This window comes from Cynocephalus volans, chromosome 16 (genome assembly GCF_027409185.1).
Source record: "Cynocephalus volans isolate mCynVol1 chromosome 16, mCynVol1.pri, whole genome shotgun sequence".
Lineage (NCBI taxonomy): Eukaryota > Metazoa > Chordata > Mammalia > Dermoptera > Cynocephalidae > Cynocephalus > Cynocephalus volans.
In genome coordinates this window covers 43,355,016-43,368,659 of record NC_084475.1, presented here as the reverse complement: position 1 = coordinate 43,368,659, position 13,644 = coordinate 43,355,016, and the positions used below count along the sequence as shown (strand labels likewise).

At 40.1% G+C, this 13,644-nt stretch overlaps 1 protein-coding gene across 1 annotated transcript in view; it reads right to left on the bottom strand.

The window, feature by feature from the left end:
* Positions 1–4,094: 4,094 nt before the first annotated feature.
* The window catches only part of DOCK8 (dedicator of cytokinesis 8), a 202,812-nt gene continuing 193,262 nt past the window's right edge, over positions 4,095–13,644 (bottom strand). Inside the window, exons 45-48 of the mRNA XM_063081294.1 lie at positions 12,755–12,898; positions 11,378–11,484; positions 4,759–4,929; positions 4,095–4,324 (exon numbers count right to left, since the gene is read on the bottom strand). Of these exons, the coding sequence (XP_062937364.1) occupies positions 4,264–4,324; positions 4,759–4,929; positions 11,378–11,484; positions 12,755–12,898 (483 nt within the window). The 3' untranslated portion in view covers positions 4,095–4,263. The remainder of the gene's footprint in view (positions 4,325–4,758; positions 4,930–11,377; positions 11,485–12,754; positions 12,899–13,644) is intronic.

The following is a 13,644-nucleotide window of genomic DNA, read 5'->3' as shown; positions in this document are numbered from 1 at the left end:
AGCTTGAGGGAAGAAACTTGGTTAGCATAAGCTGTTTCAATCAGAGTGATCCCGAGGAAGTCCCAGAGCTCTCTTCTTTGTGGGACTTTATAGTATAAGGTTGTGAGGTTCAGGACTGCATTTGCCATGGTGGATGAGCCTAGAATTTCCAGGGACCACTGAAATCCTTAGAGTAGTGCCAACCAGGAGGAAGCAGAGATGAAAAATGGGCCCAGGACATGTTGTGTGGGTCTGAGATCAAGCTGGGTCTGAATTATTTTGTTAAGCATGCTAATAAACTCTACCGCACCCTTAAAAAATGCCAATTTGAGTTTGGTTTTCTGTCCCTTACAAAAGATTGCCAATTGAGACCTACCTTCAGGCTAGAGATTCCCATGTGCTAGTTTATAGATATTCCTTGACGTTGATCATCTCAGCCCTCTGGGAGGGACTCAGGCCACCCAGAACTCTAGGACTGGTCATCTCCAGCAGCAGGTAGCCTTATTTATTCACCCCAGCGAGACAACAAATACAAATTTTTAATATGCCTCATAATGGTGATTAAAAAATATGTTCAAGATTCTTTAATACTCCTCATTCAAAACGTAGAGCCTAATTCCCTTCCCCTTGAATGTGGGCTGAACTTGGCGACTTGATCTAAAAAATAGAATATGGCAGATACGAGGGTGTATGACTTCTGAAGCTACGTCATAAAAGACATTGCCACTTTTGTTTTGCTTCTCTTGAATCACTCACCCCAGGGGAAATCAGCTGCCATGTCATGAAGATACACAAGCAGTCTGCGGAGAGGTCCACATGGAGAAGAACTGAGGCCTCCCATCCATGACCAGCACCAACTTACTCATGACATAAGTGAGCCACCTTGGGATAGAATCCGTCAGCCTCAGTCAAACCTTCAGATGATGGCAGCTTTGGCCAGCAATACTGACCATACTTCACACAAGACCTCAAGTCAGACTGCCCAGCCAAGCTGCTCCTGAATTCCTAACCCACAGGAACTTGGCGAGATATTTATTGTTTATTGTTGTTTTAAGCTGATGAGTTTGGGGCTATTTATTATGCCTCAGTAAATAATTTATATCCATGATGTAAAAAACACTGGGAAGCATTACCTTAAGCCTGAAAAAAGAATGCACAGGATATTCATACCACGGACATACCCAGCATTCTGCAAATGTATTTAAAAACCTTTAGTTCCCCCCCCCCGCCAAAATGATACATAATCAATAGTAGCTTTACAACATTTGAAATAGCAAGCATTTAAAAATACATTCAAAGCAAAACAAAGGTTTCCTGTCTTTGAAAGCATACTTGCAAACACAATTACCAACGACAGCTCTAAAATTTGTTTTCTTTTTAAATCTGTTGTCATGGAAAGCACTCCTTACAGAAGACAATGTGTGGCATGACAAGCCCAGTCAGGTATATGCAGTATGTTCATGTTTCATTTTCCTGAGATTCTTAGGTGATATTCACAGTTTCACTCTTGAACTTGCTGAGGGAGGGGAGGCATGAAGCTCATCAGAAGATTCTCCAACAGGGTTTCATAGAAGCATTTTCCAAAGCAAAATCAGGTGGGCTATTGTGGCATATCAGGTTTCTCTAATTCTCAAGAATCAAAAAGCCCAATTTGCTTTATTCTTAGGAGTTCTTAAAGTGCTTCATTCCTAACTCCATATTTAGAACACATAATCAGAGGACCAGTATCCAACTTTTTTGTTTATGCCATTATTTAGAAAGTGCAGCCATGCCCCCACTTAACTATCTGGAATTGAGAATACAGCTGCGAGTTAGCCCAGAAATAGTCTGAGCAGCCAAAGCCAATATTGGTGAGTCCAAACTCCCCAAGTTTCTCTCTTAAGAGAGCCCACAGGATTCTCAATCAGAATTCTGTCATTCTTACCTTAGACACTATTCCCACTACTTTGGTCATCTGTATTCTGAGCCCACAGATCAGAGGCATCACATTAGAAAATTTGAAGGCTTCTAGAATGGCACTGTCCAATATGGTAGCTGGTAGCCACATGTGACTATCGAGCACTTGAAATATGGCCAGTTGTGACTGAGATGTGCTGTAAGTATAAAATGTACAGCAGATTTGGAAGACTTAGTGTGAAAAAATGAGAAATACCTCAATTTTTATATTGATGACATTTTGAAATATTTTTTATATATATATGGATTAAATAAAATATATTAGTAAAGTTAACTTTATACATTTCTTTTTATGATTATTTTTGAATGTGACTACTAGAAAATTTAAAGTTATACATGTGGCTTGCATTGTGTTTCTATTGGGCAGTGCTCTTCTAGAAGCAGGCCTACTCACACTTCATTCATTGTCAGTCAATCAACAAATACTTAGAATGTCTTCGGTGTGGTGAGTACAGGGCTGAGGGATAAGAATGCAGCAATGAACACAGTTCCTACACTCATGAAGCAAGTGCACCCAATGGTGGCATACGAGAGACTAAAAACACCCAAACCGACACTGGGTATCTAAAAGCAGGGGGCATTTAATCAGGAACATCCTAAGTTATTAGGGCTATTAGGGCTATTAGAGTTCAAAGTCAGCCCTACATAGCTTAGCACCTAACCCTTACTGATTTAGGGCAGAATATAATAGTTATCGTTAATGAAGGCCGTCCTTGCGTCACTCAGAAAGTTACATGCTATATAGACTCTGGTTTGTTTTGTTTTGTGGCTACATACACATTTATATGATCTTTCTTACTAAACAGAGACTTTGGAGGGCAGTGACAATATTTTCTGACTTTGGTTTCACCCAGTGTTTCCCATACACAAGTTACTAAGTACATATGGAATTAAAGTATGTCATGTGTACTCATTTAAGAAAGCAGTTAGATGTGTAATATATTTTAGTTCTGCCCCAAATGTCTAAAAAAATAAAGTTTTCCACTCAAACTACTAGTAAGTTTTAATTATTTTAAAAAATGTCCTCTTTCTGAATATAAATTCATGCATACCTGGTGGTATAAACCAATCGTTCTGGAATATTCAAACTAAATTCTCTCTGACCACCAAGATTAAATATTGCATAAGAGGTACCACCCTGGATCATACTTTTTGATCAAGGCCATGATTATCCATCTCTTTTCTTCTCTGAAGTGCTTTACAAAACATTGAGGTGTCCAAAAAACCAACCAACTAACCAAACAAACAAAAAACCATGAGTTGCAAAGGGAAACATTTTACTTGCAATTCTTATTACATTTTTAGTATCAGTCAGGGTCATCAGTCATATTAAAAATATATAATTTAATTCTCAAATAATAACTTTGTTCACCTAAAGTACACTGTCAAAAGAATTCAAAGATGAATATATTTTATAGCTGATGTACATATGCTGATGGGCAGCACAATGTTCTGAAATAAAAGCAGAGATATTATCCTTTTACAAAAATAAACTTGGCCTCAGAGAGGAGAAAAAGAGAGAGATTAAGGGAGAGTGAGCATAAGAAAAAAAGCAAAGCATTATAGGAGAATTGTTCCCATTTAAGTAAATGCAGTGTCCGCAATTTTTGGCTGACTGCTCAGAGTACCATATATCTCCTAAATCAGTGCTTTGAGTGTGTTCCTCTATAAATGCAGGTTAAATTAACATAACAGTAACAATTAAGGCAAAAACAACTATACAACAACTAGCCCACTATTACCAAAAGGGTAACAAGTTCACAAATAATTAATCTAGTCCCAAGTTTCCAACCATCATGATTTTTAGATTTCTAGCAAGGCTTCCCCTCACAGATTTATTGAAAATGCTTCATGCTCCTGCGAGTTCGCTCTTCTTCCCTTAAGAGGGGAGAAGTGAAGTTCACTTTGAATAGGTTTGTGGACCACTCTTCCATTTTTCCTCGGGCAATTTGAGTTTATCCTGTAAATCCAAATATAGACCAGAGGAACTCAACTCTCGGTGGACAGTGATTAAACATTCAGCAGGAGAAGCTGCTTATGCTTTGTTTGTACAGCATTGTGAGAAAATACACTTTAATAAATACACAGTCACCCCTGATTAACCCTCCTCCACCCCCTAATCCCCCGCAACCCCTCAGTATGGCCAAAATCTGGTCAGAGTCCCTTTGGGTGTATTTCCATGGTCCCTTAATTCCAAAGCTTCCAGAGTGCTGGCTGGTCAGGGGAGAGTGCTGTGGGTCCTGCATGGCAAATGCCCTGTTTCAAGTACCATCGAGTCCTTCTCCAGGGTCGCAGGGCCTCAGTCTCTGTGAGTGAAGACAGCTTTTCTTAGCTGCCCTGTGACAACTGGGTTTCACATTTCCTGAAACTAGATCTGTGGAAGGAGTCCCTGAAATTAAGAAGAGAGAGAGAGAGAGAGAACACATAGGTAAGAAAGATCAATCAGACTTTTAAAGAAAGGGAAGGGGGAATCATTCAGCAGAAAAGGACATCAGTCATAGAGAACTCACTAAATAATAAGTGAAGGGGCTTAGACCCCTTCACACTGTGCCCCAAACAAACAAAACCACACAGGCCATATATGGGCCCTGGGAAGACTGCTGGCACCAGGCCGACAGGAAGGGGTCCAGGCAGGTAAAGGAGGAGGTACTGGGAGAATGGAAGCAGCCCGACTCCAGCCACACTGCCACCCCCTCGGAGGTTCTGCAGCTCACTCAGTGCAGCTCACCCAGTGCAGCTCACCCAGTGCAGCTCAGCCTGCCCCAATTTGCTGGGCCCAAAGAGCAATGTCCCAGGAAGAGGCCCCCTCTGCCCTATTCTTACCTCTTTTGACTCTCGACTCTGAATATCGGCTTGTAGAGTTCTGGAATTTTCCGTTCAATCATTGGCCTAAGGTTCTCTTTCAACTTGTTATAATTCTTTTTGAGTTCCTGCTGATACTCCCTCTGGTCTGCGGTGATGAGACGCTTATTTTTCTCTACGGCCTCACCACATCTGAGATGAAAGAATTTGGGGAACAATGACACTGTTTAACATTTCTTGAGTACCTTTAAGAATGTTTTCAAACTTGGTGGCACATCAAGATCACCTGTGGGGCTTTTCAAAATGCAGATTTCTGGGCCCGACTTCAGACTTCATGAATCAGACTTATTGAAGGGTATCACCCAGAAATATCTATTTTTGAAAAGTTGCCCAGGGGGTATTGATGCCTACTTAGCCATAATTGAGAACCTCTTGCTATGGGTATCTTGCAAAGAGTTTGTATGCATTATCTACTTAATTTTTCCAACAATCCCAGAAAGTCAGTTTTTATTTCTATTTTGTCCCTGCGGATGGAATGGAAACTTGCTATCAGCTTAGGGCCATTAATGGGAAAGAAAGTCACATTGAGAAACTGAAATTCTAGGCTTGCGTCACACACGGTTATGAGTTACGTGTTTACATTCTTTGTTGTGTGTGCTCCAAGATGAGGAATTAACTTAAGAACTAGTCCAAGATTATTGAAATCCCTGGGGTTAAACAGAAACCAATGTAAAGTTTCTCAGAGGAACACCTTCTCAAACAGGACATATAGGCCACCCATAGAAAGAGCAACTCCTGCCAAAGATGAGCTCGCAATAAAAATTATAAACCACATGAGGAAACCAGCCACCATGAGGGAGAACCAACAGATGCCACAAGCAGAAAAATTAGCTCAGTAAGAATTAGAGATACAGAGCAATGTACAAAACCAAAGTTAATATAGATAGGTAATAAAAGGTATAAAATAAGTTAATATAGAGAGGTAATAAAAGGTATAAAATCCATGAAGTATGAAAAAAGAGACCAGAAAAATTTCAGAAAAGAACCAAATAAAAATCTAGAAAATTATGAGCACTTATCCCTTTGAATAGTGCTCTCCCTTATTTTCCATTCCCTTGGAGTTTCTATTAGATGTGGACTGGGCATCTCCATTATATCTTCCATGTTTCTTACCCAATTAAAAAATATTTTTAATTTATTTTTTACCTCTGATGATTTCCTTAGATCTGCCTTAGTTTTCCAGTTGTGTCTAGTGACTGTCCATCCCCAATGGACTGTCTATTATTTAATCTGTCCATTGGGGATTTTGTCTGTATTTTAGTGACTGCAAAAATAGTCACTAGACACAACTGGAAAACTAAGGCAGATCTAAGGAAATCATCAGAGGTAAAAAATAAATTAAAAATATTTTTTAATTGGGTAAGAAACATGGAAGATATAATGGAGATGCCCAGTCCACATCTAATAGAAACTCCAAGGGAATGGAAAAAAAGGGAGAGCACTATTCAAAGGGATAAGTGCTCATAATTTTCTAGAGCTGAAAACAGACACAGATGTTTTAATGAACAAAACCAGATATCTACCTAGCTCCATTATGGCAAAACTGCAAAGCATTAAAGACAAAGTCTTTACAATTCATTGTGGTTATCTGATTTGTGTCCTAATGTTTTTCACACCCTCCCATGGAAGAAAATCATGTTATTTAAACATGATAAAGTCCTATCTTTTGTTTCATACTGTACTACCCCAAGGACCTTACAAATCAACAAACCTTAAAGGGATGGAATAAATGGTTGTAATTTAACTGACATGCAATAATTAGTAATAATTCTATTATCCTTCAGATGAATAAGATTCTGGTGATCAAAGTGGTTTAAACTATTTTCCTAATAGTGGTGCTAGATTTGGGTTAAGTTATGGAGATACCCAGACATTGTTACCAAATTCTCCCTAATAATATTGAACACATTTTCAGGATGGAAGTCAAAGATGAAGAGGGTGGCATGTGGCCCTCGGTCAGGGGACAGCTACCTGGCCTGGGCAAAATTAAACCTAAGACCACAGCTGCATCATGGAATAGAAGATGGACTTGATTTAACTCACCCAGAAGCCAAAAGAACTTCCTTTACTGGACTTTCACCTATCTTTTAAGTTTGAAATTAACTGAAGCAAATTATAGGATACCTAAGGTTACATATTAAAGATGTTAGGGAAGATCCAGAAAGAGAGGTATATGGCCTTTGAATCCTGAGAAGTCTATATCACCTCTTATTATTTTTTATTGCTTCTTAATTAACAGTTATGAGCTACCACCACATGTAAAATATTACCAGTTTCAGGATGACTTCAAGGCCCAGATTTGTAACATTGGCAGACTGTGAGAGGTGGGACAAGGCCTGCAGATGCTGACTGCTAATTTGGGAATGTCTATTCTGATGACATTGGCAGAATTAACTAAACTCTCTGCAGTCTTTGTTTGCAGAAATAGTAGTAGCTAGCTAACATACACTGATTGCTTACCATGTGCCCCAGACTGGGTTAAATGCTCTATATGCAGAAAGAACTGGTGTTGAAACCAGCTGCTACTCATTAGCACAATGACATAACCACTGAAATCCTCGATTTTCTTATCTGTAAAGTGGGGATAATAATCTCATATAATCTCCTAGGGTTGCTGGAAAAATTAAATGCTTCTAGAGTGTGGCAGATTGTATTTTCTAAAAATGGCCTTATATTTAAATATAAAAATTAATTAAAAATCACTTAGTCTTTACAGATAGGGGAAAGTTCAGATAAGTGAGAAGAAGAAAATTTAAAAATGGATTGCCATCCCTGAAATGGTCTGGGTGCTTTGGGGAGCAGAGGACGGAGAGAGAATGTTGTATCTATGTGTATTGGCTCTGAACCCCTGAGCTGTTTTTTCTTACTGCAGAAAAAGGCAGAAGGAGATTGAGGTCCCAACTTGGCAAGGGTTTGAAGAGTTGCGGGACTGGATGGGTGAGCGCTGGCTGCAGCAAGTCAGCCTGCCAGGTTTCTAGATGGCTGTTTCTCATTCTGCTACAGCTGAGTCAGAAAGACCACTGTCCAGTGGCAGAGCCAGCTGCAGTGGACCTGGCAGGCTTGTGTTTCTGCTATTAGCTCTCTGCAATGGAAGGCTCACTTGTGGTCACCTTGGAAGTCTGGGCTGATCGACCTACACATCCCAAGTCTGTTGAGAAGCTGGAGCTTACTAAAAGGGAAACCTGAGAGCTGTTCAACCTCCAAACGTGTTCCCACATCACCTGTGCTATCTGAAGGCAGAGTTGGGAGAGAAATACACCTGTGCAAACAACTTGACAAAATTGTTACTCTGTTCCTGATTAGACTTGAGAAGCAGTTAAGCAATGAGGAGAAAAGGAAAGAAGGGTTTCTCATCTACTCCTAGTATTGAGGGTGTAACTTATACACCCTAACACTCACCCATTTTAATTGTACAGTTGGATATGTTTTAGTAAATTTATTCAGCTGTGCAGCCGTCACTATCATCTGATCTAGTGAAATCGCTACTTTTGATCTAGGTGAAATCAAGAGGAAAGTCGCTCTCTGTTTGCACGTGGCGATAAGAGTGAGCAGCAAGATTGTTTTGCCTGTAGCCTTGTCCCGTTTGGATTGGAAGTTCCTCTTTCCACATGTGTAGTGCCCTGCCTGGCACAAAGTATATGTGTTTGCTGAACGAATGGATGAACCAACGTCTACAGTTGGTTCATCGTGTAGCAGTTTGAGCACGTTAGCTTTTTTGAAGGGAGGAACAGGAAGGCAAAAGAGGTGAGGGGACAACAGGGATGGCCTGAGGGAGTAAGCCCCGGGGAGGTGGTGGGGTTGGGGGGTTGTGAAAGGGAGGCAATCCAGCTACCTCTGCAGCCTCTCTACTCAAAGTCTGGTCCAATCCAGCAGCAGCACAATACCTGGGAGCTTGTTAGAAATGCAGAGTCTCAGGCCACATCCTAGCTTAACTGAGTTAGAATCTGCATTTTGACAAGATCCCCAGGTGCTCTATAAGCACAGTGAAGTTTGTGAAGCACTGAAAGATAGTTTTGTGGCATTTCTAGAACAATGCAGCAGCCCAACCAGCATGGAAGAAGGGAGGACTATATAGCCTGGTTTCCCATGTGGAATCACCATTAGCAGGGTTGAAGAACAACATTTTAAATGATGAATTTGATTTTTAAATTCCAGCTTTTTTTTTTTTTTTTTTTTTCAGGCCATCTCGGGAGAAAGATACATCATCATTAAAAGTCTAAAGCATGACTTTGTTAAAGGACTATCCCTGGGAACATCCATTTCCTGTTGTATCTCTTGCCGGGTACTAGTTTTATTCACCCCTGGTTCTCTTTGTATTTACTCTTCCTGGGGCTGAAAGCTAATTAGAAATGCATGTTCAGTAGGGATTTTATAAGTCAATTTTAACTAAGTGGAGTCATGGAGAGGATCACACCTATGAGATACTGGATTGCAAGATTCGTTACTGGTAGAGAAAATTGATGTGAACTCTAAACAAAATGAAAATTACTTCCTCTCTTAACAAGCTGCCTTTGACATTTACATTCTGTTCAAAGTCCCCTTTACTAACGTTACTGTCTCTCCAATCCTTCCTCCTTGTCCCAGCATGCTCATGAGAACACGCCACCTTAGCTGGAATTAGAGGAGCCCAGGTGTGTCACGGGCGTTCCTGTCTCCGAGTCTTGTGCTCATGTCAGCCTACTTACCACTTATTCCCTCTTCCCACCACCCCCTTTCTTCCACTCAAATATTCAAGACAAGGGTTTTTTTGTTTGTTTGTTTGTTTTACCTTATTTTGTTTTAAATTTTTGGTGGCTAGCCAATATGGGGATCTGAACCCGTGACATTTGGGTGATAAGTCAAGACAAGGTTGAAGGGGTGTTTTCCACAAAGCCTCCCCCACCATTCCAGCCTCTACGTGATCTCTCTTTTCTGATCGCTATAGTCCTGTATTTAGTACACTCTCAGAGTTCTTAGCACATGCTGCACTGTGTAATTTAGCCATTCAGACATATGTCCTGTCATCAAGAGCAGAATACCCAGATCTCTGTAATATCATAGGTGGGTCATACTGAGTGCTCATTAAAAGTTTCATAGCTCCTTTCAGGGGTTCAGAGAAGCCTGGGCCACAGCCAACTTTAGAGTCCTACAACTTTTAAATTTTAAATAATTTTAATTTTAAATAAAAATTAATTTTAATAATAATTAATTATTGATTTTAATTAATTTTAAATAAAAATTTTATTAATTTTAAATAAAAATACGTGAAAAACAGAGCTTAAAAATCCCCCAAATATTTTTCTAGCTCTTTGTTATATGAATATAGACTGTGTATTAAAGAAAATCTACCTTTCTTGTAATGTCAGAATTGCTATCAAATAAAGAAAACAATTCAAATACCAAAACATTAATATATATAATCTGTGTGTGTGTGCATGTTTATGTATGTGTGCGCACACACACACATTCATACACACAACCACACACGCGCATCCTATAACCAAGCAGCTGTGCTTCACTGCAGGACAAAGCGTGTCTCCTCTATATATGGCAAAGTTACGGACCTCTCACCAAAGCCTGTGAGGAAGAGATATCTTTAACCTCACCCAACACTTGCATTCTGATGATTTTTCACTAAGTGTAGCAAATTTGAACTTTTAGCCTCCTTTATCTCCAGCTGCTAAGTGAGGATATTCCTGTACTTTATATCTGCTCTAAGGTTCTGAATAAAAAGAAATATGGGTACACATTTTTCTGATTTTTTCTCTCTTACAGGTGAAATACCATCACATCCTTCATTCTTTTTAGGGCCACAGGAGACCCAATATATCTGTCTGTATTGTAACAGATGGCAAGACCTTGCCCAGAGACACATTTTCTATCCAGGCTGAACTGGCTATAGAATTCTCCACCGCAGAATTTGGGAGCAGAGATGAGGCTTGCCTGACATGGGGAGCTGTCATTGAGATGGTACCTTCAAAAAAGCCCAGAGTTAGAATCTTGCCTTTATCTCTGAATTTGAGGCTGTGTCTGTTTTTAAGTTTCTAAAAATAAGTTATTATATGATTTGGGAAATTGCAAAGATTTTCAGTACCAAGAACTTCTGGGGCTCTAACGCATCAGTGGAATATCAGCACATTGATGGCAGTGTGGACTATTGGGATTCAGACGACCTGGTTTGAACTCCACTTTGCTACTAACTGGTGGCTGTGTGACTTAAGTAAAGTTCTCCTGTTTCTGAACCTCTGTAAAATGCAGATGGTTGATGATACTGTTTTAACAATGTGATTGTGAGGCACATGAGAGATGAGAGACATGCAAGCACTTTACAGTTTAAGTGTTAGTTACTTATCAGGAGTACAATTGGTGTTACTCTCCTGCAGTGGTTCTCAAACTTTAGCTGCAGTTAGAATTATCTGGAGGGCTTGTTAAAACACAGATGGCTGAACCCCACTTCGAGAGATTCCATTTCAGTAGGTCTGGGTGGTGCGTGAGACTTTGTCTTTCTAGCAAATTCTCAGGTGATGCTGAAGCTGCTGGTCTGGGACTGCACTTTGAAAACCACTGCACTAATGAAATTCCCAGCCATTTTCCTTCTTACCTCATTATGAATTCCTTAAAGCATAACCTCAATTTGTTGTGATGTCGATAGAGTTTGGGGTCAGCTGGAATTTCAGCCAAGAACACTTGGGCTACTTCCAGTGGTCCCTAAATGAAAAAGTTAAAAAGAAATAGTGATATTAAAAAGAAAAATTAAGTTACTTGGGAATAAATGTTGGAATGACTTCTTAGTTTGAACACTTAATTTTGTAGTTAGTTTGACCAAAACATTAAGGAAGATCTTGAACTTCTCAGTAAGCTTTGATTCTTTAGGAGGGTCTGGAGTTTTAAGAGAATACTCAGAAGTATAAGTGTATTTTTTCAATCAAATACTACTACTAATAGGTGTTCCTTCACACATAAAGTTAATACAAGTAACTGCATCAGGATATGTGATTTGAGTCACTTTTCTAAAAATGGGGATTGTCTTGATCTGTCCATTCATATTCACTTATCTAGTTGCCCTAGTCACAAACACAATTTTGCATAATTGCTGGCTTGAGTCAGAGATATCCATAGTACATATGTAGCCCATGCTTGTGAATTTATCAAGTCTTCCATATTAATCAAAGGATTGGCACTTACAAAGGCAATACCTTCCCAAGTTTTTCTGATCTTGGAAATACAGTAGTTATTTCTCCTCTCTACTATTTCTGCTCCCTTGATGTTAAGTGGACTCAGACTTTTTGCAGGAGAATCAAGTGTGCCAAGAGAGGAAGGAGTCATGATACTCATTGAATTTTTGAGAGTTGAGGTGTGGACAAGAGCAGATCTAGAGCTGAAATTAAGGAGGCTCACTGGACAGAGAGTGCTAGGCTACTGCCTCCCTCCATCTAAGACTGGTTTAGTTCCATGCTGAACTTAGGAGTTAGTGTTCTTATAGGTCTCAGAAGATCCAGTCTGGTCTGAAGTGGCCCAAGAAGTCTGGTCCCAGGTCACTCCTGGTTGGCAAAGCCTTTTTATGCTGGATTCAACCTGTGACTTACCCAGGAGTTGGATGTTCTAGACCCTTTCCCCTCTCTCCCACAGGCATTCTTAGATTAATCTCAAGCCCTGCAACAACTTTGCCAAGACTGGGCATGATGAAGCACTCTCCAACAGGACTCCAGATCTGGATCATATTGCTAGGTCTGACCCCCCAAAGGAAACTCCTTGAGAAATGGTACTTCTGAAACCTGGTTCCCTCATCTCTAGAATTTCTTTTCTACCTTGGGTTGTCCCATGAAGAAGAGACCTCCCGAAGGCTTCTAAACCTCACAAGTGTTCAGGTTAGTAAGTGGATCAGACTCCTCATCAACCCCAAGGAAGGAGGGTATAGTAATAATGACAGCCCAAATACTGAGAACCAGAGCGGCTGCCACCAGCTGGCTTTGCTTACCTGGTTTACAGTGGCTCCTACAGAGCCCTGCAGCACCATTTGAAGCATCTTTGCATCAGGGGGCTCCTGGTTAATGGCAACTGCTAATTGCAGGGTCTTCTTCTTCATGTCTTCAATGGCAACTTCAATCGGTGTCAAAACAAACTGAACATAAGGACATAAATGTAGGGAAGTCACTGTGTGGCCTCAGAAGCCGTGGACAATCCTGAAGTTACGACAGAGAGGGCACCTGGATTTGAAGCAGCAGCTAAGGGAAGATTTCAGAGTAATTTAAAATAATCTGAACAGGTTAAGAAGAAGGAAGGACCTAACACTTTTTGAGTACTTATGTTCCAGGAACTTTACAAACATTTATCATTTACTCCTTTAAACAACCGTATTCTTTCCATTTTACAGTCAAAGGGGGATTTATAAGGTTAAGTAAGTTCTACAAAATGACACAGGTAGTAAGTGGGTAGGCCAGAATTTGATCGCAATTATGTCTACACTCAAACTCCATGTTCTTTCTATACTGTTAGGCTTCCTTTCCTATTACTGAACAAGTTCCTCGACTTACACTGGGAAAACACAGCACTCAACATCTCCTTCCCCATCTTAACACAAGCTTTCGGTGTCACTTGTGCCTTCTCCAACTTTCCCTGAAAGTGAATTCCTAGTAAATGGAATTCTCTTAAAGGTCAGTCTAGTTGCTAAATTCTGCTGGCTTGTGGTAGGGTCCTTCCTGAATGTTATGGGTTGAATTATGACCCCCTAAAATTCATATGTCGAAGTGCTAACGTCCAGTACCTCAGACTGTGAACTTATTTGGAGAGAGGGCCTTTACAGAGGTAATCAAGTTAAAATAAGTTCATTAGGGTGGACCCTAATTTGATATAGCTGGTGTCCTTATA